Source organism: Aptenodytes patagonicus, chromosome 2 (genome assembly GCF_965638725.1).
Source record: "Aptenodytes patagonicus chromosome 2, bAptPat1.pri.cur, whole genome shotgun sequence".
Lineage (NCBI taxonomy): Eukaryota > Metazoa > Chordata > Aves > Sphenisciformes > Spheniscidae > Aptenodytes > Aptenodytes patagonicus.
The window spans coordinates 127,390,380-127,415,549 of NC_134950.1; the positions used below are offsets into that span (position 1 = coordinate 127,390,380).

At 36.9% G+C, this 25,170-nt stretch overlaps 1 protein-coding gene across 2 annotated transcripts in view; it reads left to right on the forward strand.

Moving 5' to 3' along the window:
* The window catches only part of LOC143157485 (uncharacterized), a 77,325-nt gene that overhangs the window by 464 nt on the left and 51,691 nt on the right, over positions 1–25,170 (forward strand). For both annotated transcript variants that reach the window (XR_012994804.1, XM_076332316.1), the window contains exons 2-3: positions 1,596–1,770; positions 4,015–4,111. Coding sequence is in view for 1 of the 2 variants with exons in the window: in XM_076332316.1 (XP_076188431.1) it covers positions 1,690–1,770; positions 4,015–4,111 (178 nt within the window). In the remaining variant the exon portion in view is untranslated. The remainder of the gene's footprint in view (positions 1–1,595; positions 1,771–4,014; positions 4,112–25,170) is intronic.

The following is a 25,170-nucleotide window of genomic DNA, read 5'->3' on the forward strand; positions in this document are numbered from 1 at the left end:
AATTTAGTGTCCCACCAGAAACTCGGGCAAAATACTATTATGGAAATTCCTGTTGGCATCGTGGTCAGCCTAGCAAAATGCAGCGCTTGGGTTACTCCATACCTCAGCTACTTCCAGCTTACATTTTTTTACCTCTATTTGTGGAGTTCAGCATAAAGGATTTCAAGTATCTCCATTTTATGTTGTGTCAATGTCCTGTCTTTTTTTTAAGCATTGTATACGTAAGAAAAGGACCTTGCCATGTAAAACATTGCATAATAAATGCTACCAATCAAAAGGTCGAACATGCTTTTGATACGCTATAGAGGAATGAAAATGGGCTACCAGCTGCCTGGTTATTAAGAAGATTCAGGTTTTAAGACAAAATTTGAAGAATGGTGTGGTTGCTCATGAAAAACTTCTATACAAATGAGGAGGTCTATAGAAAGAATACAAAATGCTTTTTTTGGATAGTGTCACTAGAAGTTTGGTAGTGTTAAAAATGACTAATTTATCTGTGTGTCCTTTTGGTCTGCCTATGTAAGTAAGCAGTGAGACATATGTGAAGTATACTTTAACGGCAGAGGAGTAATTCCGATATCTTTTATTTATGAGTTTCTAGTATATTTAACTGACCAGTCTTTCTTTAGTTATTAGTGGCATGAGGCAAGGCTGACCACTTCCAGAAACAAAACATGGAATAAAAAGGCCTGTGAGAAAGTACCGTACATTGAAAAACCTGAGAACATGATTCCCTACAAATTAAGAGAAATGAAAAACAAGGAGACGTAGTAAGAGCTGAAAGTCAGGACTTGTTTTAACAAATACAATCCAGAGTTTTCAAAGAGCCTACTCTCTTTTCCTACCAGCCTCTTCAACATTTTAGACTGACAGCTGATATGGAAAATTAGTCCGTTTATGCAGTAGTCTCTTACACAAGACTGCAAAAATTCTTCTAAATATAGCATTTCCACTGTTATCCTACATTGTTACATCCTGTTCAGTGGACAGGATCTGAGCTTTAAACATTACATTCTCAGGGAAGTGAGAAGTCCAGGAGTCTTCCCCAAACACCATATAGACCTTATATGCCTCTGGAAGATAACAATAAGCAGTCTAGAAAAAAGTCAGTAGGAAGAATTTCGATCGCGATTACCATGCTATTTATTCTTAAAATTAATTTTCATTAAAGGTATGAGTTTCAAGTCCACAGTTTTTTCCCAGATTTACATTATTTTCCCCATATAAAAATTCAGTCCCTTTATTTGAAAATGGAATGTTTCAACTTGAGGCCACACTAAGAGCCAAGTTCTTCATGCCAATACGTTCAGAGAAATTAGTAGAGCGTGATGTAGGCAAAATCTTCCACATGAATGCTTTTGGCCTTACTGATCTAGAGCATTTCTGTTACAGAGCATTAAGTGTCTTCATGCCTTTTTTTTTTAAATCCACAAGTTTGATCTCATTCCTTAGAGTAAAATGTGGATATTACAGTTGTTTTCTGTAACTTTAAACTGTACCACTTCAGTAAGTGTTTATACACTGATTTGAGAATTTTAATTGAACAGGGCTGTAAAAATGCAACATATCAGTTTATTTGTATTTCTTTTATTAAGGGGTTTTGGACTATGCCACTTCTGCAATGAATGTTAGAGAGTGTTAAAAAAAAAAGATACCAGCCAATCTGCGAAGAGTTATTACATATATGCAATGAGAAAATACAAGAAAACACGTGATACAAAAAGGAGCTTTCAGCATGAGAACCAAAAAGGAGAATGTACACTTACAATAGTAAGTTGAATTTAAAAAAAAAAAAGTAATTTTTGCTGTTGTTAAACTCTTGGCTACTGATATTTATATATGCCCTGCAGAATCAGAACTGGGAAGATTTCTTTTATTTAAGATGAAGATCTTTGAATTTAAATGTCAGCTCTATGTATTGTTGTGTTAATTTGATTGTTTTCAGGGATGGGATACTAGGCTAGACAGAACTTTGCTTTGGGGTAGTATTTCTCTTCTTTGATGAAGACCATGAATACAAAAAGAAAAGTCCAACAACTTTGTAACTCGGGGAAGTTGTCCTTTCCTGCTTCTTCTTCCAGTAACAGGCCTGGAAAGCAGAAACGGGATTTTTCTGCAAGTCTTATTTTCATGTGTGACGGACAAGAATGAAGAATGCGAAGAACTGCAAGGGAGTAAGAGACATCTTGGGGAAATAAAAACAAATAAAAAAGAAAAAATGGATAGAACAACTTTGTTCTGGAGATTTGCAGGGCAGAAATAGTTTTTGAGTGAGAGAATATGCAGATGTGGGTCTGATAATAGTCTTATGCTATTTGGGGCTATTAGAAAGTATTGGAAATGAGAAAATACCAGAGAAAGTGTTATCTTGACAGATAAGTAAATGAGACTGGCATTATATGGAGCAGGAATGGCATAAGTAAGACAGTAAAACAGAAACTGTCCACAAAGGGCTTTAAATTAAGATAAGTAGCTTGTGTCTGACTTGGGAGTCAGTGCAATGATCCCAGGACGTGGTACAGTGGCTGACTCAGTGATGCAAGAAAATTATTTTCTTACAGCAGTTTGAACGAATATAAGCAGAACAATTTTCATGACCAGAAAGGAGGAGGTTACTGTGTTAGACATGTGAGGTGTTAAGAGCCATATAAAGAATTTTAGTAGCATAGATAAAAAAGCTAAACACTTTGTAAATACATGTTCTGCATGCTTTTGTATGCAGTCTAGATGTAAATTAGATCATCAACCTATAGAGAGAGAAAAGAGAGATTTACTTCCTTCATTCATGTGGACGTGCCTGTTACGTAAACTCCACCTGTAGGAGCATCCAAGGGTATAAAGGGATGGTTTCATTAAAAAAAGAAAAAAAGAAAGAAAAAAAAGTGCAAAGTAGGTCTCCCTAAAACATGAGGTCTAACTTGCATCTTATCCCAGGAGAGAGTTTTGAAATGGCATCTGGCGTATGTAATTTGTGTTTAGTCAAATCTTTTTTAATACGAATCTTGCACAAGTTCTGCAGCCCTTGAAGTTATGCTGAAATGTGTGGGGCTTTTGCTGTGTAGCACTTCAGTACAAGTTAGTACCGTATGCTTCATTTAACTGGCTTACTTATCCAGAAAACTTGCTTAATTGGGACACCTCCCAGGGCATTGATGTAAGACCAGTAGTACTTAATACACACAACTGTTACTTAACAGGGCCTTAATGGGACAGTGGCTACTGCTTAATAGTATCTTCCCCTGCTTATTCAGTGCTGCCTATGTCATCTGTCTGTTACAGTCTCTTGGAACTTGTCTATACAAGGAAAATTTTCCCTGCAATTAATTCCCTGAGGGTAAAATGTTGGGTGCTCTAGAGAAAATAGACTGGTGACAAAGGTCACAATTTTCTGTGCTGATTATTACAGCGGGGGAAATTTGGTAACTTCCCTTATAGTCTTGAAGGATGCTTGAGATAATGTTTTTCTTATAAAATTAAAAATAAAAATGCAGTCATAAGTAGTGTTGGATTGCAGTCATTTCTGTGTTTCTACGATTCATATTGTCATTTGATTAGTTAATTGCCCATTTTCAAAAGTGTGAACATATTTTCACACTTCAACCAAGACAGCGTTAACAATGAAACTATAGATAGCAATAGAGATTCATTATCTATTGCACAAGTCTCAGCATCTTGTTCATACCAGATAAAGAGAGCCTATCTTTCTGCACACAGGTGTGATTTTTTTTTTTAAACTCCAAACAATAGCCTTGGTCAAATGAGTTCAAAGGACTATTTTCAAATGGCACCTCTTCAACATGTTCACTGTTAAAGTTTTTGATCTTGTTTCATGAAATATAACTTCCAGTAAAAGGCTGTGATTCTTTGCTGAGCTTACCCATGTGAAATACATTCACTCATAGGTGAGAGATGCGGGGGAGCTTTAAATGAGAATTAACATTTAGAATCAAAGAAACATTTCCTTCTCTTCTTAAGGGAGAATACTTTTACTGAAACCACTGTAATGTTGTTCAGGGCCTTATCTGCAATTGGCATCTGAGATTTTCACTGGCTGGAGATGTCTTCCAGAAGAGGGAAGAGATGAAGGAGGAGTTTGTAGTGTCTTTTTGTTGTAAGTAAGTTGCAACATTTTATATTTATTCCCCCATATAAAATTAAACCCATCCATATGTCTGTTTTCTAAAGGTTTAAGAATTGGAGGTCTTTACAGCAGAATCTGCTATTGTAGGAAGAGGAAGCACTAGGCATGCTGAACTATTTCTGTCCTGTCGTATTAATCTATAATTCTGCTTGTTCTAACGAGTGGATACTAGTAGCTTGCACACCTCTGAACCTGCAGCCTGACAAGTCTCACATAACTGATGTGAGACTTTTGCAGATCTTCACAGTGCAAGCACTAGCGCTGTGTTGCCTTGGCCTCTCTCTTGCTCTAGAACTGCAGCTGGCGTGTTGCTAGGTGGCAAGCTCTATGGTGTCAGTGCCTATGTCGAGTCCTGTGGCCTGTCTCTTACCACTTCAACAAGATTGAAACCTTTCCCTTCATGGGCCAGGCCTTTCCACTCATGATTCGGGGGAGCTGGAAGCAACCGATCAGGGCGACTACCATAATCTGTTCGTTTTCCTACCATGACAGATATGATCAAAACATGTTTTTTTTTATAAAAGCTTTCCTCCCTCCTTTAGTTTTTAGGTGTTTAAGAGTGATGCAACAATAATAATGATGAACACTTAGCTTCTCCATATTCACCAGTCTGGAAAATTCAATCTGACTTTAAATTTAACACTACTCTGCTAAGGAGCCTCAACTGTCCAGCACTGTGGTTTTACTTACTGAGATATGGATGTTATCAAGAAGTAGTATTGGCAGTCATAGAACTCCATAACCTGAAGTTCAGTAGGGGGAAAAAAAGTCTTACATGCTTCTTTGTGTTCATCCATTGCTTTGGAAATCAACTTCTTAGTTCCTAGTATCTTATCTATGTTGTGCAGTTAAGCACTTGCCTGTTTGTAAGTACAGGAGTCTTATTGTTGAAGGCAGTGAAATTATCGTATCACATATTTTTGAGCTGAGAAATAAATTCTCATTGGAGCTGCAAACAAATGTGATTTCTATCCCCGTCTCCCTTTCTCATCTTTTTTATGTTGCTGAGTGTGGTTTTATAGCTGCTGTACTTTCGTCTGCTGACATTCATTTTAGTGTTAAGGGAGCACTGAATGCAGGGAAGGGAGATCTGATTTGAAAACTCAGCTCTCGGCATGTATTTCCCGGCAATATGATTCTGGTATGTTCCTAATTATCTACCTTACTGGGATATTTACATCCTTAACTAACACAGGTTTTGTGCAACTCCAGTTCTGATGGCTGGTTGGTGGAGGTGCGGCAAGGGTTAGTTGCTGTTGATGTCGCAAACCATAGTATCATCTGTAGAATCCTGAGTTTTTTTCAGACTGATTAATGTAACATGTTGTAGTACATAGAATCCAAATGAAAACTCAAAAGATTTATCCCATTGATTCCAGTTGTGTTTAGAAGGTCATAAGAGCCTGACGACTTCTATATTCAAACTCTTTGCTGCAAAGCATTTAATTAACCATCTCCTTTGCTTTACAACCAATGTTCAACCTTTATTCACAACTGAAACGTATATGAGGATAAATAATGTAATGAAGCTGGATACAAAAATGGATACTCAATGGAAACCCTTGGCAAAGTTACTTACAAGATCTTGGAAGTGCTAGCCAGTTCTGAAATTTCAGTGACAATGGTAATAATTTTAAGTTAGGGCAAACTGAAACTGGGAGTTGAATACAGATAGTATGATTCAGGATTTCATAGTCAATCTCTTTGCTCTCCAATTAAATAAGTGTTTAAGGTGTGACCTATATTTCTCGACTGTTCCTAACAAGCTGCAATTTGGGATTATAGATTTTACATAAATATTTATATTATTTACCTATCTTCGGCATTAGTCTGATCATTGTGCATTATTAACATCATCATCAGGGATTGGGGTCTGTTTCTTCAGGCATTATCTGCATATCTGTTCCAAAAATCTCATAATGTAAACAGCTGAAATGACGTAACAGGCAGAATTGAGTAAGGGCAAAGAGAGCAAGAAGACATTACAAATGTCATATTTGGTATGAACACATCTATTGCATATCTGTTATCATTATACATATGTGATATATGTGGAATGTAGTATATGTATTATGTATATAGGTATTTAATTCTCTTTCCTACCTATCCTATAGAATTAGGAAGGAACGTAGCACCAAAGAAGACATGATTGAACAGTGATGTGTAAAAGAAAGTGTAACTAAGGTTTAACTTTCTGTCATGTTTTTACATAACTCGGGCTAAGTGTTAATCAACTCAGAAAAGCAGGCATTTTTGGTCAGGCTATTTCGAATTCATTGTTTCTTGGAGTTGTTTTACACAACTTTTTATAACACCTTTTATTTAATTTCAGTGACTAATTCACATTTTAGAGAAAAATAGTTAGTGCTCTAAACTTTCAGTAAGGTTCATAACATCTCTGAGATTTCCCAGAACTTCTACAACAAAATTATGGGAGATCAAATTTGATAATTCTGGTAAGTCAAAGGCTTGAAACAAACAGAATATTATTCTTTCAGAAATTAACAATTACATAAATTAGCATAGAGAAGTAGAAAAGCATAGAAAACAAGTAAAACACCCATCCTCCCAATCTTTCTGTGTTTTACTTTGAATGGGAATTTGGAAATGTAACTAAATCCACTGCAGAGGGTAAATCAACTTTTTTTTTTCCTGAGCACTGTGTTCTATGACACAAACATGTAAATCTCGCTCAGTATCATAATTTGTATTCAGTTAAGTACCAAAAAGTTGATTGCAGAGTGTGATGAATCAATTCCCATGCTGGGATAAGCCGTAGAAAGGGGAAGCTGAAGTTTGAATTTCATCATTGTCTGATACTGAACAGCAGATTATACTGAACAGCAGATTATAAGTAACAGCAAGATTTTATCCCGTGTTCTAAAAAAACATTTCATTTGGAAGTTCAGAATAACTCTTTTTCACTTGGCTATGGTATATGCTGTTGCTAGCATCTATAGAAATAAAAGGTCTGTTTGTTCTGAGGGTCCTTTCTCCCTGTTTAGAAAAGAAGGTTTTAAGATGTGGAAATTTGCATAGCTTGGTATTTATTTCCTCAGCTAGAAAATCTTAGCAAAATGGAGACAGCCAAGTTAGCTGGAGAAATCATAGCACCTTTAGAGAATCACAATTTTATTTTTTTTAGTATGTTTTTATTGGATTCTTAACAAGTGCTTCTTACACCTTCTTGTTATGCTTCTTGATTTTTCATTCCAGAAATATATACTGTAAGTATAGTATCTTAATGTTACATTTTTTCTTCCATTGCTATTTCATGTGTAGAAAAATACTTGTTATTCTTTTCTCTCTATTACAAGTGTGACAGCTTGGCCTTGCATAAGGATCACTTTTTGTCAATTTTAGTGGATGAAGAAGCAGTATGTTGCAAAACTTTATCTACCATCTCTGGCAAATGGTATTCTTGTTATGGTTCCAATTTTGAACCCATTGGTATGCCAGTTATGCTGTCATCCAGTATCCTCCAGTTCATTAATATAATTCAGTTTTTACCACAGTTCATCTCCAAATTTGTCATATTAATTGTCTTTCTTGCCATCCTTTGTTGTCCATGAAAGTTTTTGTTTACTTTTTTAAACATAAAGGTTTTATTGGTGAGTGGCACCTGATCTGTACCAGTATTGACAGATGTACTAATGCAAATGAGGTGTGTGGCTGAACTGGAGTTTCTGCAGATGCACTTTTCCAGTCCTTTCATATTCATCTGCTTCTTGCTTAGCCATTTACACGTTAACTTGCTTTTTACCATAAAAAGCAATCCCTAACCTGGAATGACAAGTCATTAAAAATACTGCGTATGCATGGGTGCTACCATTTTGAAGTTTTGAAATGCATTTGCACTTTTACAACAGTGATGGTAGCTATTAATACTGTAACTGAAAGTAAATAAATACCTTTGTAATTCAGCTCTCATATTCTTTGAATTGACTTGAAATTAAGTCTTGTTAGTCAAAAAATCAGGGGAAATTTTGAATTTAATTTTTTTTTAAGCTCGTGTGGTTTACACAAGCAGGAATATATGTTAATTAAAAAATTGAAGCAGTTTGCTATATCTTTAAGCTTCTAGAATAGTATGATGTTTAAGAATGTCTCTCATTGATTTCAGTTGTAGATTTCATTGTGGAAGACAGAGCTACTTACATGTACAAGACTTAGAATATAATCCTAACTAGGACCATGCGGTGTAAGTGCAAGCAAAGGACCTCTAGGAAGGTGTAACCAGTTGTGGTGGCAGCTTAAGCTCCATTCGTGTTCTTATTGTGTCTTCAGCAAAGATAAAGGATTGTTCCAAAGAAATATTACGGTACCTAGCTTTATATAATTAAAAGATCATTTTGAACAATTTAGCATTAAACTAAAATGACTGTCCAGACGATGATTAGGACATCCATCTATTGAACACAATTTGTATTGAATTCTGTCTTACGTAGCCAAAGTTCTGCCTGAGTTAATGCTCAGCTAGAACATGACAATTGCACAGACATAATTCTGTTGATATCCAGGGAACATATTTTGGCCATTTTATTGACTTTCTGTTCAGCAAGCCGTGTTCTGCTTTTAACCTACAGAATTAAAAATGTCCACTTCAGCATAATTTTTTCCTCATAATTTCATTCCATTGGTATAGCAAAAACCCCACAGTGTACCACCATCTGCAAATTCTGAGTACCAACCAGGTTAGGCCCCAGCAGGCTTCCAGCTGAGGAGCTCTGGTTCCTTGACAGGGGTGACACTCAGTCTCCAGGGTCGAGGCCATAGAAGGCACCTTAGGGAGACCTCCTGCTAGTGGTGAACCAACACTAGGAGGGTGAGAAGCAGCTGCAGCGAGAGCTGCTCGCCAGCCTGCCTGCTGGAGGTACGGGGCTATGGCAGCACAGAGCCAGTGTGGGGGAAAGCGGCAGAAGCGCGGTTCTTGCCAGGTTAGGGAATGTGTAACAGAGCAGCTGTTGGATATGCAGTGACAGTTACCACGACCACCATGGCTTTGCTGGCTGACAGCATGTCTCCCAAAGGGGGGTAAAGCATGGGCTACTCTAATCAGATGTTCATTCGGAGAAAAATGAACTTTCTGTCATTCAAGTCCTTGTGGGTACTGCAAAGAGAACAAAAGAATACAGTCATTAAAAAAAAAAGTCACTGGCTACTGACCTACCTGTCAATAAGCATTAAAGAAATGTGATGCTACTGCTGAGAAACTATCAAATTTGCTTTAAAGAGCAATGCTAATGTCAAATATGAAGTCAGAATCGGCGTTGATTTGTTACAATCATGCTGGAAACCAAGAGATGCTTTTGGTTTTATTGTGAAGGAAGAATCCTCCACAACAGATGATACTTGCGTTAACAAGGGAGAAAATCTGCTGCTGAAATAGGGAGAGAACAGAGGGGGAAAAAGGTAGTTTTTCATTCCAGGCACAGTTTGGATATAGTTTATTCCTCACAGTTCACAACAGCAATTAGGCTCTGTAAATTGGCAATAAACCCTGAGAAAGGGTGAACATATTGTCAGAATAGTGTTTTTTTTAAAGAGGTGCATTCAGTCTGACTCAGGGAGGAGCTGGAGTCTGTGGTAAAGGGAGAGTAGCAAGCACTAACATACTTCTAACTCATTGGAGTTAGAAACTGTGCTACTGTAAAACAACAATTTTTCTAGGAAGTATCTGCAAGACTCTCCTCAGAAGAAGACATGCACACACCAGTTCCATTTCTGCAGACTTAAATTCATATCCTGTTTCAGAAAAGAGAAAGAGCTTTGTGGTCTCACTTCAGCTTTTACTGTGTTTGATGTACATCAGAAATACCCTCCTAGCTTTTCACACACTATCAGTCAGAAGACTACTGTAATTCTCTAAGTGCTGTGCTGTTCTGGCAAGGTGGTTTTGCCATAAACTCTTCTTAGCACTTTTTCATTCAGTTTCTCTCTCCTCTGTCACTTACTTCAGACCACTTCTGACTTCTGCAGTAAAAAAACCCCAACTTGTAGTGTATATAAACATGAATGATACTTGCTTAAAACAAGTGGGTTTTTTTTACTTCTGTCCGTTCCATAGTCATGTATGAAGCTTCTACATTTTTCTTACATCTTGGTGCTTAATCGGAAGGCCATATAGACATTTGGGCCTTTGGGAGAGATTCTTCCTGCTTTTCATTTAAAAGCAGGTCACTGCTTTTATTGATTTCTGGGCTACCAGATATTGTATGTGTCAATGTCAAGTTTTAGGTCTCCTCTTGTGTTGGTATTGGTGATGAAGAATCCAATATTTGGGTTGTATGGGCACACACCTAGGTCATTTTACCATTAAAATTACCAGAGAACCAGAAATGCTCTCCTGTTTTCAACTAACAAATCTCAATGCTGTTCAAATATATTTAGAAAGTTCATTTGTATAATTGTTTTGGTTTTTTTTTTCTTTTGGCATTTCCAGCAAAAACTCAACAAAGCACTTCTTTTTTTCTTTTACTATTTTATAAGAACTAGGCTCATTCCTGGAATGTTAATATTAGTGTTACCCATCTTAGAGAAGAAAATGGAGATTAAGAGAGGGTGAGTTATTTTCTTGCAAAAATGATGATGAATGATGACAAAAATGTCCATGGGGAAATATGTAAAACTATTAAGGTGTGTAGGAATTAAATGGTGTTTAATTTAAGATTTGTATAATCTGTCTGAAATACAGAAAACTTTGAAGAATGTTGCCAAACTTTTAGCTAGAAATGTATGAATTTCTGTCCAGATCTTATTGTAAATGTTAAAATTAATTCTGACCCAGATTTGAAAGGAAAGATCTTATATTTTTCATATTAAAATTGTTGATATTTTAATATTACCAGGAAAATTTCTTGATAAAGCTTATAAAACTGAATGCCCATTTTGGCTGGGGAAACTATCTTCTCTCTGTCAAATAGCACTGGATATTTTGCAACATCCAGAAGTGCAGACCAACAGCAGTCTCTTTGAGGAGAGGATCTCAGAAGATTCAGATCCCTTAAAACTGCTCAAACCTTCCCATGAAACTTAGGAATACAAACCACAGAATAAAGTGGGTATGTTTATTAATGACAGTCTTTTTTTTCCCCCCTCTTCAATTCCACTGTCTGGAGACTGCAGCAGAAACCGTGTGACCAGATTAATTGCCTTTCAAATAAGTTCTTAAATTAACCTTCTGTACTTGAAAACATAAGCAAAACTAAGAATACCTTAAGCAACCCCAAACATTTCCAAATGTGTGCAGTGCATTTCGTGGGACAGGCATGTACTATTTCTTCTCAGCATAAATTAGTGTATTGCAAAAGGAAAAAGTAAACCTAATACTTGTATGTATAAATTAAAAAAGAAATCCTTGCAAGCAATCTAGGAACTGGTCATTCAGCTGACAAGGTTTTTGTGTGAAGTCTGCATATGAGGTGCAGTGTGTTGAATTTCCAGTCTGAAGTTCAGGCAGAAGAGAAACTACCTCAACAATTACATTCAGGTATGGAGAGAGAAATGGACACTTTCTTACTGACTTACTGAGCTTGGCTTTGAATTGGCTGGTTTCGGACTATAGGAGCAAACTTTCTCCACTTGTGCCATACTAGTTTACCGTGGCCCAGAGTTCCCTTTTTCCAGTAGAAATGGGATAAAGTTACCAATCAGGTACTCTGTAAGCCATCTTTATGTGGTTGAATTGATTCCTTTGTCATGTTAAGGCACCTTTCTGGACTGCTTGGGAAGGAGCTCTGACAACATCGTTGCTTTAAAAAGTCCAGCAACAGGGTAAACTCTGCCTACCTTTAGCAGCTGTTTTCTTTAGATTCTTTCATTCCCTCTTAAGCAGGGTCAGACTTTATTTGCCTCATGCCTGTGACCTACAGTACCCAGTGGTCTACTCTTTACAGTCACAGGCTTTGAAAAGTATCCCTAAATACTCACTGTGCTTGGTCTGTGCAGCTGTCCTGAGGCAGGTGGCTTAAGGGCAGCTATGATTATTTCAGAGTTTTCTGAAAATCTGAATTGGAACATTCTGGGCAGTTTTTCAACATAGTTTGCTTTTATGCTATATTATCTTTTAACAATAGCTGCCCATTTTTTTTGTCATCTTTCTGATGCACCTGTTCCATATTTGCCAAGGGTTGTCCTTCTTCAGCAGGAAATAAAAGTGGCCCTGTGAAGATGGGTTCTGTAATCTTCTTAACATTGTGAGTCTAGAGGACAAGAAAGAGAGGAATAGAGGAGGCATGTTCAGCAAGGAACGAGGAAGAGCAATAAATGACTTAAAGTTCACCAGAATATCAAACAGCTCTTGAGATAACTAAAAGGGCTACTACCAATCACTTTGAAGAAATCACGTGGAACCTATACCCCAGCAGTACTTACAGTGGCCAGACAGCTCTGGTTTTTGGTGTGGGAGCACTGATTTTTCCACCCATCCCAATCTAGCAAGGCAGTGTATTAGGCCTTCTACTCAGCTGGAGGGGAGAACAAAGACAATTGCTGTCCTGATCCAAACATTAGTGTTCAGCTGTTTTCATAGGCTGTTAAATGTCTCCTGGAAGTGTTCCTGTTTATTGCTGAAGTGTCTTATTTTGTGAAAGCAATGATATGTTTAGTTTGTTCTGCAAAAAACCCCTCTGAAACCCAAAATCTAGTATCCCCCACTAGATTTGTAAAATTTACCAGCAATTAATCGAAACTCTAGAACATGCCAAGGCCAGTGTATTGATGAAGTTGTAAAAACTAATATTAAGTGATGTGTTGCTTGACTATGTCATGTTGTCAGTGCTTTTAAGACCTCCCCTTCACAGTTCAGCACCTCAGTGTGCTCTGCCAGAATGACCAGGCAACCACTCTGTTTGTCCTGACAATGTGTCCCCCTCTCTTCCTGTACCTTCACAGATGCTCTAAACCCAAAGTGCATCAAGAACAAGGGGAGTATTTGTTCCAACTGCTGTGTCAGTCCACCAAACAAATATGCAATATGAAGTTACGGCATGGAGAGGAGTGATTTTAGGACTTTCTACTTCCCTGAGAGGAGGGCTAGTAGCCTGCAGAGCTTTGGGAAAACGTTCCAGAAGACAGTGGACCGGCCGGAGGAATAAGGGACACTTGAGAGAAGTACTCAGATAAAGGTTCTGGTTTTTGCTCTCAAGCCTCTTAATGTAAATAAGAACATGCTGTATTGTTAAGGAGAGCGAACATTTCATGCACTCTAGTGAGTTTAGACCATGGCTGTCTGTCAGCATAAATGCACTCATCATTTTTTCTAGTTTAACCCTATTTTGGTAATAGTTTCAGTTTGACTCATTATTACTCACGGGAGGACTTAAGGTGATGGAAACCTTCAGAGTTATGAGAGATGTTATGTAATCTCATTAATCATTTTGTGTTTGCAATGTATTCTATAACTTTAATTTTTAGTAATTTGAATTCTTTATAGTTAAATGGCCAAAGTATCTGGGCTTCCTATCAAAGTTTAATTGTAAATTGTTACAAAAATGAATAAGTTACATGAAGCTGATTAGCAAAGCTTGTGGAAAAAGCTTTTGGTGAGAGGGTAGCTTAGGATATATTTTATGGGCTTGTCCAGAGGTAGCATGTTTTTGGAAAAAAGATAATTAGGGTAATTAGGAAAACTGTAAGTAAGACAGGCTCTTTGTGTTGAGTAGCAGCACAGGAAAAAACGGTGTCTGGTGAAAGGTGGCACAATTTTTCTTCTTACTGAGCTTCCTTTTAATTGTATGAAACATTTTGGGTTTGTGTTGCCTCCAGATAAAAATGTAGGAGGCTGAGAGATTTTTCTTTGGTACAGGAGGAGAGAGGCAGAGAAAGGAAGAAAAGAATAGTGAAGACGTTGGCAGAAAATAATATTTGGCATCATAAAATCAGTAAGATATGAACCTCCTAGTTTGAATAAGCACACAATATTTTCACAGGTTTACAATTTCAAACGTTTGCATTTGAATGAGAATGACTTTTTATATTTATATAGTTATGTCTGGTCTTATTTTTTGACATGAAATATTTGTGTTGTATGTGCTATCTGAACTTTGGAAAGTATACCCAAAATACAGTGACAATGGTGGTTTTGTGAGGCTTGCTGAAATTACATAAGCTCTGTGCCCTTTGGATAAGATCATTTCTCATCTCATTTTTTGAATATTTGCTTGTTTTCCTAAAATACTGAACAGCCTGTGTCAAATTCTGGTTTTCAGTGCAACAATAGCACCCTGCTTTGGGACCACCGATTAGTCATGCAGTAGGGAGCAGAATTTGTTGCTCTGTGTTTGCTCTTCTGTTGCTGTTCCTTCATGTTCTCCATGATTTGTTTGGCAGCACATTAGGAAGAAGTCTTATCTAGTGGTTCATTTAAAAGAACAATGTACTTGAGTTTGTTGAGGAAATAACTACTACTTCTAATTTGAAGATCCTAACTGTCCCAAGATGAGTCCCCAACAGTTGGTTCCCTTACACAGTAATGTCCAGCGGAAGAAGAATCTGTGCTACAGATAGTTACCACATCAGAAATAATTCGAAGCCGCAAGAAAGAGAAAAATAAAAATAACTGAAGCTCCAGACAAATTGGCAGGCTGGGTTGTGTAAATAAAATGGCCAGCTAATTGTATTCCCTGGTGAATCCAGTCCAAATGGACCAGACGGGTTGAGTGCATAATAGAACACATGCACCACAGTTTGAAAATCTCTGGGAATACTGAGCTGTCTTGTGCCACCCCTGATGGAGCTGAAATTGTAGTGAACAGAATGCTGGAACCATGTTGTATTATCAGAGGACATGGAACCACTTATTTGAACTAAACACTTAGTGCTGTCATGCTGGTGTGACAGAAAATGGCACTAAAGCACAGCTGAGTGGCTATTTTTGTCTGGATAAATACTCCAGTTTGTCAAGCTCTGTCTTCAGATCCGCTAAAGCACAAAGGTAGAGTTCAAAATTAGACGTTAACAACTTTACTTTATGTTAGCTCAGGAAGAAGTATCACCTCCTTTTTTTTCTTTTTTCTTTTTTTTTTTTTCCTGTGTGCAATTCCAAATGCCTAATAAATTAAAGTAATGGGTCTCAGGTTATTCAAAGAGGATACTTAAGCCTATGTTTCATATTGTATTCCATAAAAGCAAACTTTGTATAAATTTACTTGTTACTTTATTTCAGTTCATCAGTTTCTGGTTTTGCTGGTGGTGGATGTAGTCTCCAGTTTAAAAAGTGTCCCTTGTAAGAGACGGTCTTCACTACATAAGTATGACCATAGTTCCCATTGATACAATTATGCCTACTGTGCTGGAGCACTTAGGGTATTTGTTTTTGTGTCCCAAAACTAACAGCAAACTATAAAAAAGATAGAGGTTACAGACATAAAGGTTAGAGTCTTAGTGGCTGAGCAGCCAGGCTTAGGATGTAAGTGGGAGTTAAGGGTTTCTGTTCTTGAACTAAAAGTCTAAATTTAATACTTGCTTAATAATTCTTTGGGGGCTTTTAATGGCTTTCAGCCATTAAACTTGGCTAAAGTTGGGGTTCAGGTAGATCAGGGAAAAATCGTAAATTTAGGGTTCATGATTTCTCTGAAGCATTTTCTGCAAGTGTGTAAAGAGGGACCATTATTCCAAGACCTTTTCATGGCACCTTGCAGCTGGAGAATGCTCTGTGGCAAGCTGAAGAGGACCAGTGTGAGGCTGTTGTCTAGTGTTGGGGTGAAGAGCCAATAAAGAGTAGATAGATGGTAGAGAAGTACTTCAGGCAAATCTCAAGGCACCCCAGGGGCATAGCTGTGAGGATACAAAACTGAAGAGAGAGCCTCAGTGTATGGGTACCCATACAGAAGGACTGTGCTTCTGTGCAGGAAATCTCCTGGCTTTCTGGCAGGACTGCTCAAGTGGAAATTTTTTGTTTGATCAATAATCAGAACTATAATTTTAAACTGAGGTAGTACGTAGAACTTAGAGAAAGGGCTCAATAATACTGCCCTGAGTATAGCTAATGGGTGTTCTTGCTAGGCTTGTGATTGAATGCCGCTGATATTGCCTTGAAGCCAGGAGCGCTATGCCCTGGGAGAGCAATGGGAAAAGATGAAAACAGCGTTTTTCCTCTCTGGTCCCCTAAAGGCAGCACTCTCGAACTTTCACTACCCTCTTCCTGCAAATGAAGAGAAAGTGGCTTGGTCAGTGAAGAGTAGTTCCCTCTTCCTCTTTGTTTTCTTTCTTTTCATTTGAACTTTTCTTGACCTGAAACTGATCTGTGTCATGTAAATAGTGGTATCCAAGATACCAAAGTTGAGATGAATATTGCTTTAAAAATATGGCTTATTCAAAACCCTTTACCCTTACAATTTTAAGAATTTTTATAACCCATTTTTAAACTCTCCATAATACTCATACTGATTCACAAGTGTTGTTTCTGAATTTTTAGGTCAAAGCATATTAAGAGGTAGAATATTTTCTGAAAAGTTTTGTTTGTGAATGAGGCATACATTGTACAGCCAGATTGTGCATGAGTATCTGTGGGGAAATTTTGACCTCTAGTCAGACCTGAGCAGACTTCTGGGAAATCTCCTCCTGCTCGTTGTCTGGTAAAAGTATTGCCAGGCAGAAATTAAATAAAATAAAAGTTCAAAATCAATAGATTTAATATATTAACATATTATCAGGGATCTAGGATGGATGAATTTTCTTCAGTTGTATTTCCCTGGTTTCACTGAAAATAGGATTAATAGCTAAGGCCAAGATCTGCCAAGTATTTTTAAGTGCATTTGGTTAAATCTTCTAGTCCTAATTATGAATTTTAAAATATATTAGCTGGGTATCTACCACGATTCTTGAATGTGACTACTCAGTGCAACACTGTTGGCCGTTCTAGTAGCTGGATAATGTACATACACAGAGAAATACTGAGTTATTACAGGGGTAGCATAATTTTTGTTCATGGCATTGCTTGTGGCGATGCTGAAAAAAAACCCAAGAAGCCAGGTCAAAGATAGGAAGGGAGCAAAGAGGAAGTGTGATAGAGAATCAAAATAGTTTCTGTCTATTTTAGTTGTCAGTATTTTTTAATGTTAAGAATTGGAAAGGAATTTTAAAAGTCACATGCATATTTGACATTAACAATGCCTGTTTTATAGTGATAGTTATAAATACCTTGATATATTTAGCTTATCAGAAAAAGAAGACTAAGATGAGGATTGGTCCTCACCAGCATGCAGTAGAATATTGGGAGAAAATATATGATGATTCATGCTGTATGCACCCGTTAGAGAAATACATTACAAGATTCAGAGGCTAGAAACGAAAGCAAGACAAATGAAAATGAGCAGCATGGTCCAGTTTTTAACAAGCTAAGTAATGGATTCAGTATCAGTCACTTTTCCAACCAAAATGTTTATTTTCCTGCTGAATATCCTGTAGCTCAAGCAGAAACTGTAGTCTTCTTTGCTCAGGAAGTCAGCCACAGTATTCAGAATGATTCCTTCAAAATATCTGTATAAATACATGCAACTAGTGGAACATGTGTATAATCTGTAATAGATTCATTACCCATCTAAATCAAGAGACCTTGACAACACTGGTGGAAGCAGCAGTGGATCTGCAAGAATGCCTAACTTGAGAATAATTGTACTCCTATCTCAAATATGCAATTTTTCACTTTTCTACATTGTATTTAGGCAAAATATTCTTTCTTTAATCTTTAACATTTATCCAGGTTAATACAGAAGTTATTTATATTACAGTCATAGCAGAAGTTCCATTGTGCTGTGTGCACTCTTCTTGTCACAGTGTAAATATGCTTACAGTTAGGATGGCCTAATATGCCTTTAGCTTTGAGATATAGGAAGCCATACGGTTTGAAATTCTTCCTAGTTGAAGTCTGCTTTGAGGCTAACTTTTTTAGAAAAGCAGCAAAACAAACAAAATCCATCTGTTTTCTGGAAAAAGACTAGGGAAAAATATGTTGTTTTCACTGTGTATTTGTTTGCTTAGCTGCTGCTTTGCTGAGAAATTCTGTTGCCTTAATGTTTTCAAACAGCACTTTGCAATTTTCAGACATTTTACTGTGTGCAAATCTGTTCAAGATTGATGGCATTTTAGTTGGTGCGTGCGTATAGGGAATGTATACTTTAAACAAATATGTCTTACCATTTTACTTTTTCCTGCACGTTCTATTTCCAAGAACCAGAGCGTTACTGAAATAAATTGGAGTCTTTCTGCCTGTGGGATATATTCACCCCTGGTTAAGCACACAGCTCCATTTGGTGCATGTCAGAAAACACAATGCAATTATTTGAGCAAATCGGAGTACAAGACCCTGATCAACTTAGCTTTGATGGATTCTTATGATGAGGTCAAAAGGGAGTGGTCTGAGACTATAGCATATGCACACCTAAAAAAGCAGGTTGAAAACCACTGATTTCATTATGGATTTTTTGTCCTGACCTGTAGTTTGAATATCTACATAACAACTTTGTTTTTCATTTATTCTGATAATGCAGTTGCTTATTTATTTTTAAGGAGAATCAAATGCTAATATTTTGAGGCAATTGACTTCTAAATATTTATTTAAGTTTTTGTTTTCGCCTTTGAACAGGAAATAGACTCCTCTGCTACTAGGCTGCATCTTGTAACTAGTAACACTGACAGATACCATGTCAGAATTACTGTATGTTCCTCAGGACAAACCCAAAGGAAGTGTAAACTTCATTATGTATTGTGCTCTGTACACAGTTTTACATAGCTTTTCCACAGGCTAGACAGACATTTCCAAATGAATTTGTTGAGATGGTTCACTCTTGAATTACATGATGCCAACCTAGAAAATTGACAGGAAGCAATTATTCAGATTCTTCTAAATATTTAATTTTTAAAGCACATTGTTATGTATTTCTCTACTAGGTAGGGTAAAGCATCTTCCTGGCAATGCTGGAATGCCCTGAGGATCCCCAAAAGCCTTCTAAATAATATTTTATTTACCGTGAGGAGGACTTGAGATAACCCTTTTAGGTGTCTGCAAGATTTGTAAAGTATGGTGAGAGCAGATTGGCAGTGGATGCCTTCATCTCAGACTTTACTGCGTAAGGTTTACTGTGTATGGTTTCAGGGTACTGGCAATACAATAAGCATTAAGAGTGCCTTTGTAACATTAGTGTTGATGACATGGGAGCTAGTATGCATGGCTGAGGCCGAGTCCTGTAGATGCTGATCTGTCCAAAACTCAGAAGTAAGTTTCTTTCTTTCTTCCTTCCCTTCTTCCTTCCCTTCTTCCTTCCTTTCTTCCTTCCTTTCTTCCTTCCTTTCTTCCTTCCCTCCTTCCTTCCCTCCTTCCTTCCTTCCTTCCTTCCTTCCTTCCTTCCTTCCTTCCTTCCTTCCTTCCTTCCTTCCTTCCTTCCTTCCTTCCTTCCTTCCTTCCTTCCTTCCTTCCTTCCTTCCTTCCTTCCTTCCTTTCCTGCTGCTCTGTGGTTCCCAACAGTCTTGTTTTACATACTAAATCCAGAGAAACAGGTGCTGGGCAAAGCCTTACTGTGGTGCTACTGGTTTGAAGAGGTGCCATGAATACAGTTTAGTTTTGTCTTTTTGATATTTGACGGGACAGACAGAACTTGTGGCAAAGCACTTCGTGTTTATTGTTTATTTGCAAACAAAAGTAAACTTGCTTTCAATTTATATCAGTAAGCAAATTGTCTTACCAGTGTCCAACCCTGGTGGCAGGTAGAAGAGGAAGAGTGAGGAAGAGTGTGGCAAAAGAGCTGTCTGAGTTGGCACAAGAAATGGGATTGAATCTGGGCATGCATACCATTGGAAATTAAAAGGTTTTTAACTTTAAGAGGAGCAAGCTCTGGAACAACCTGTTTAAAATATTAATGGAGAGAGCAAACTGGGTTGATTTAAAGATGACATTTCATCAGTTCATGAACAGGATTACAGGGCCCAGCTGCCTTCACCAGCAGGAGTCTGACATGAGTCATGAGTAACATAGGAAGACACTTTTGAGATCTGTGTGTTACCAGTTATTATAGTTCTGATTCTGCCCCGTCTGTTTTCTTCCAAATCTTCTGTTTTGGGGATCCCATTTCAGCTGAGCTAACTAAATGGTAGATCCACCACATTTGTGATCCCTATATAAATACATTTTCACAAAGGAACAAGTTCTGCACAGCAGGATCAGAGCAATTCTACTGTCCTCAGGTCTGTCAGCACAGAGCAGGTTTTTTTCTCTGGTTAATATGAAAACCCATAATTGAAGGGGTAGGCTGCTAATTAAGAATATTTGGCCAGGCAACAAAAACATAGTCATTCTGATTAAATGGCCTTCAGACCCATCAGACATGCTTTTGCTTCTGGTAGTTGAAGAAAGATTTTATGAAAAATACGGGGTTTGAGTAACAACTTAATACTGATCTCTCTTTTGTGAATGAGTAATGAAGTCAGAAGTTGATTGTGCCTTATGAAAGTATGGATTCATTCAGTTTAATCACAGGGTCATAGAAATGTTGTTTGGAAGGAACCTATGGAGGTCACCTAGTCCAGCATCCTGCTCAAAGTGGGATGATTGTCAATGCTAGAGCAGGTCAGCTGTGGTGTTGTCAAGTTAAGTCTTGAAAACATCCAAGGATGGAGATGCATAGCTTCTCTGAGTAACCTGTTCCAGAGCTACACTGCCCTGCTAATAAAGTCTTTCCTAATGTCTGTCATTAGCATTTTAAATAATACATGCATAGGTAGAAGTTAAGATTGAGAAAACTGCCTTTCAGACTTTTTGTTTCTGTCTGATTACTTTAAAAAGTAGGAAGGAATAATTTCCTGTGTGAAAGTGATCACCTGCCCTTAAAATGCCTACTGCCAGACAAAGTAAGTTACCACTAATAGGTAGGTAAGTTACCTACCAATGAAAAGGAAAAAATTAAAAATACTTTGTATTGAACATTTTTAATCTTTGCAACATACTGCTAAATGAAATTTAATTGTGCAATGTAACTGAATAGATTTTGAAAAAATTAGTTGCATCCAGTTATGCTTATTCTATCAGAAAGTAGTTAAAATAACTTCATTCATGGTATGTTCTTCTCAGCACATTAGGTTGAGATTAAGGAAAGAAGGAGATATACATCCCTTCTATAAATCTCTTCACTTGCCCTTAGCCTGAGCAAGAATCAGTTTCTAATTTTCCCATAGATGTTTTCTGTGCCAAACTTCATGCAGGTAAAGCACCACAGGTATTTGCACATTTATAGATTTTGGAAAGTCTGTGATCCTTGTCTGCCTTTCCTGTGCATATCTAGGCTATAGCTGGGTTCAACTAGAGGATCGATCACAAATGTCAACTTGTAACTGGAAATATAGAAGGAAGCATACAAAATATGAAATAAAAAGTAGAAGTACACTTCTCTTTACAAAAAGAAAGTGCTTTACTTGATAAAATATAGTGCATCTAGATGTCTTAAGCATGTAGTATGGTAAATTACTAACAGAAGCAGATGTAATTCTTTAAACAATGCAGGCCACAAACTCTAAATCTAATAGTTCCGTCATGAGCATGGATTACATAATACATTTGCATTAGCTGAGACAATTTTGTAAATGAGCAGAGACTACAGGAAGATACCTCACTAGGTACAGAGATAAAATAATGAAAGATTTAACCACTTCAGACTTGCAATTTGTAGCAGTATGCAAACAGACGAATTGTCCCCCATTTTGCAAGTGTGAACCTACACATCTCGCTATATAGAATGTCAGACTGATTGGGTTCATGATACACAAAATGAGGAGTAGTGATCCTATTTAGATAACAAATGCCTGAACTCTTTGTCCAAAATTCAAACTAAACTTAAATAATTTTTTAAGGTTCGAAAGCATATAGTGATCATTCTCAAATGATACATACTGTTTTATTTTCACTAGAATTCTGTCTAGAACTAAAAGGAATAAGTGGCAAAAAAGGTGGTTGTTCTAACGTAAGCAGCAGAACAAACAACCTATCATCTCGTTGGAATGTCTCTTTCCATTCAGTTTTGCAGATTCAGAAAGATCTTGTTGTGTGAGTAAAGTTCACGGAAGTATCCTAATTGTATAAATGTTTAACTGAACCGTGTACCCATCAAAATTAGTTTAACTTGGATAACTCTCAAATTATTAAAAGTTAGACATATAAACAAAAATTAAATAATCAAGACTTTACATGTTTATTGCTTCTTCTATAGTAAATATTAGATAATCTTATAACCTCTGTGGAAATTACTACTAGCTTTAGCTGAACTTATTTTAGAGTGAACATAAAATCAAGACAGTCAACACAAGACACAAATTTAGTCATCTTCAAGTATATAGAAGTTAGCTAATCTACTTTTTGGTTGCAGTCAAATTTCATGTATGTATTCAGAGTGATATTAATAATAAAAATACTTATGTCATTCACAAATATAAAAAAAAAAGAATAAGAATTTCACAGCTGTAGACTTCCAATAGTAAAAGATGTTCTATACATCTTCTTAACTGAAATGCTTGGAAGTTTTTTTGGAGGAGAGTTCTATCTTTTAAAGTTTCAAATATCCTTTAGTTCCAGGTGGTAAATGTTCCTTTATTTACATATCTAGTCTTGCAAGGCCTGTATACCAAGAAGGGAAAAAGACAAAAGGAACAGACAAAACCTAGGAAGTCAAGACCTGATATTAAAGGTACAAATGTTCTTTGGTTTTTAAAGAAGAGTTTGAAAAAAGTTAGAATACAAATCCATTCACTTTCTTTATAAGTAAAGGCACCCTTTTTTTTTTCTTGTTCATAGCTCTTCTGAACCATTCACAAGTGAGTTTCAGAACCACTACAAATTCAGATTTCTGTATTTCCACAGGTGTTGTGTATGCTGAAACACCTTCTAGAGTTTTAAGATTTATCAGGACTGCCAATATGTATTGGGTATTTCTTTCCGTTTGAAAGAGAATACCAAAGAAATTCTTCTCCCCGATTTTTTGAATAAAGACTGACACCGCATTTAGCTATGATACGAATAGTTCTAGACTTTATTCTACAGTAATTCATATTCAAGTTCCATTTTAGTTGAGATGTGTTATTTCACTGCTTATTTTTCAAATATGCATATTTGCCCATTAACATCATAAATATATTCTTTCTTATTCACACACTTGTGTATTAATACTATCAATATATTCTGTCTCAGCAGACGACGGCAAACATATCTTTCCTTTCCAAATTACTGTCTGCAAAAGATTTCTTTAATTATAACTTTTAAATAAGCTCTTGGTAATAGCAATAACCAGCTGAATAAAACATTCCTCTTCTTTAGCTTTGAAATTTTCTCTCAGCTGGCTTACATGTACCATATGAGTCAGATGTTTTAAAAAAAAAAAAGATAGATGTGCAAGTTCTTTGACTCAGGCTATACAGCATATGATTGAAGTAAAGAACATCATCTCCTTTGTTCACCAGGGTTTTTTATTATTATTATTCCTCTCTGGTCTTCTACTTTTCTGCTCCTCAAATAAGGCTAATTACAAAGGAAAAAAGTTGAAACTGGTGGAGAGAGATCCTTTAAAGCCATTCCTTTTGCAGAATGGAACAAAAGAAAGTACCAAGGGCATGGATAGGCCTTGGAAAAAAGAAAAGAGAAAACCCATCTAATGAGGATGTTGAGATAAGTGCTTGTGAAGAAAACTGGCAAAAAAGGGCTTTTAGTCTAAAATCCATAAATAAGTGGGCATTAGATGGGTACTAGAACATTTTTAACAAGAGAGGCCACCAAACTGTATCATCCTATGCAAGAGCTACAACCCTAAAACTCTTCTTCTTAACAAGATAAGGGTTTTTCTCTTTGAAATATTAATTTGAAAAAGAAATACTTGAAAATTAAGGAGTATTATTCATGTCTGTGAATCCATTATAGAGGAAGGCACCATCAAAGCTGCTTTAGATATAATTATGAATGCTGTAGACTTTCTAAAGGTCAAAGATCCTAAACAGCATGAAGAAATTGTTCACAGTATATGATGGTTCAGACAGGATTTGACCTCCAATCTCTCTTTGGGTCTTCTAGGCTGTGCTAAAGAAGCAGCATGTACAGCGTCAACTAGAGAAGAGTTTAAGAATCAAATCATTTGCCCATCCTCCAAACCTATTTCTTAATACTCCTGGGTAATTGGGCACTCAGACGTGCTTGATATCCATAGATGTGCAGGTCAGGTGTTTGAGACTCAGTCTAATTACCAGAGAATGACTGCCAGCTAAGCATTGTCCATTTCAGCTCTCAGTACTGCTCTTGTAACACATAAAGGAGAAAAACAAATCTGAAAGGGAGAGAAGATAAAAGGACAGAGAAAAATAAACTATAGGACCTGATCCAAAGACTGTAGAAGTTAATGGAAAGTCCCATTAGCTTCAGTGAGGTTTAGATTAATCCCCGTTTTTAACAAGACTGGCGGTTCTTTATCCCATCATGCATTAGATCTCCTTTCACCCATGTGTACCAGGAAGTTTGGGTTTAGTACCAGTGATCTGATTTTTGAACATGTTCTGACAGATTTGGTATTTATGAATCAGTCAGGGAATTATTTACTATAACTTTGTTTTTTCAGAAGTTTCTCTTAATGAGAAATTTTAAGGACTTTGAGAAAAGATTACAGCACAACAACAGTAGTCCCCAAAATATAATAATAATAATAGCTTGTAAATCCCTCTGGCCATAACTGAGAATCTGATTTTTTCACTGCCTGTGGTGCGTTTTGATTGTGAATAAGAAAAGTAAGAAAATACTTAGTGCAGATTTATGAACAAAGTGTTTCCTAAACTTATGATACACTTTACACTGCTCCTTTCTTATTCACCTTTAGTGAAACTTCTGGCACATGTTCTGTGCTGCAGATGGACCAGCAAAATACGCATGTATCTGGTGATCAGGTGTTTGAACTTGATTGCCAGCTAGCAGCTTTTGGTGTGATAGAGGATTCACCCACAGGTGTCCTACACACAAGATGGTAATCTTTTGGCACTAACTTTTCACAGTAGGCTACCTGTGTGGCTGATAG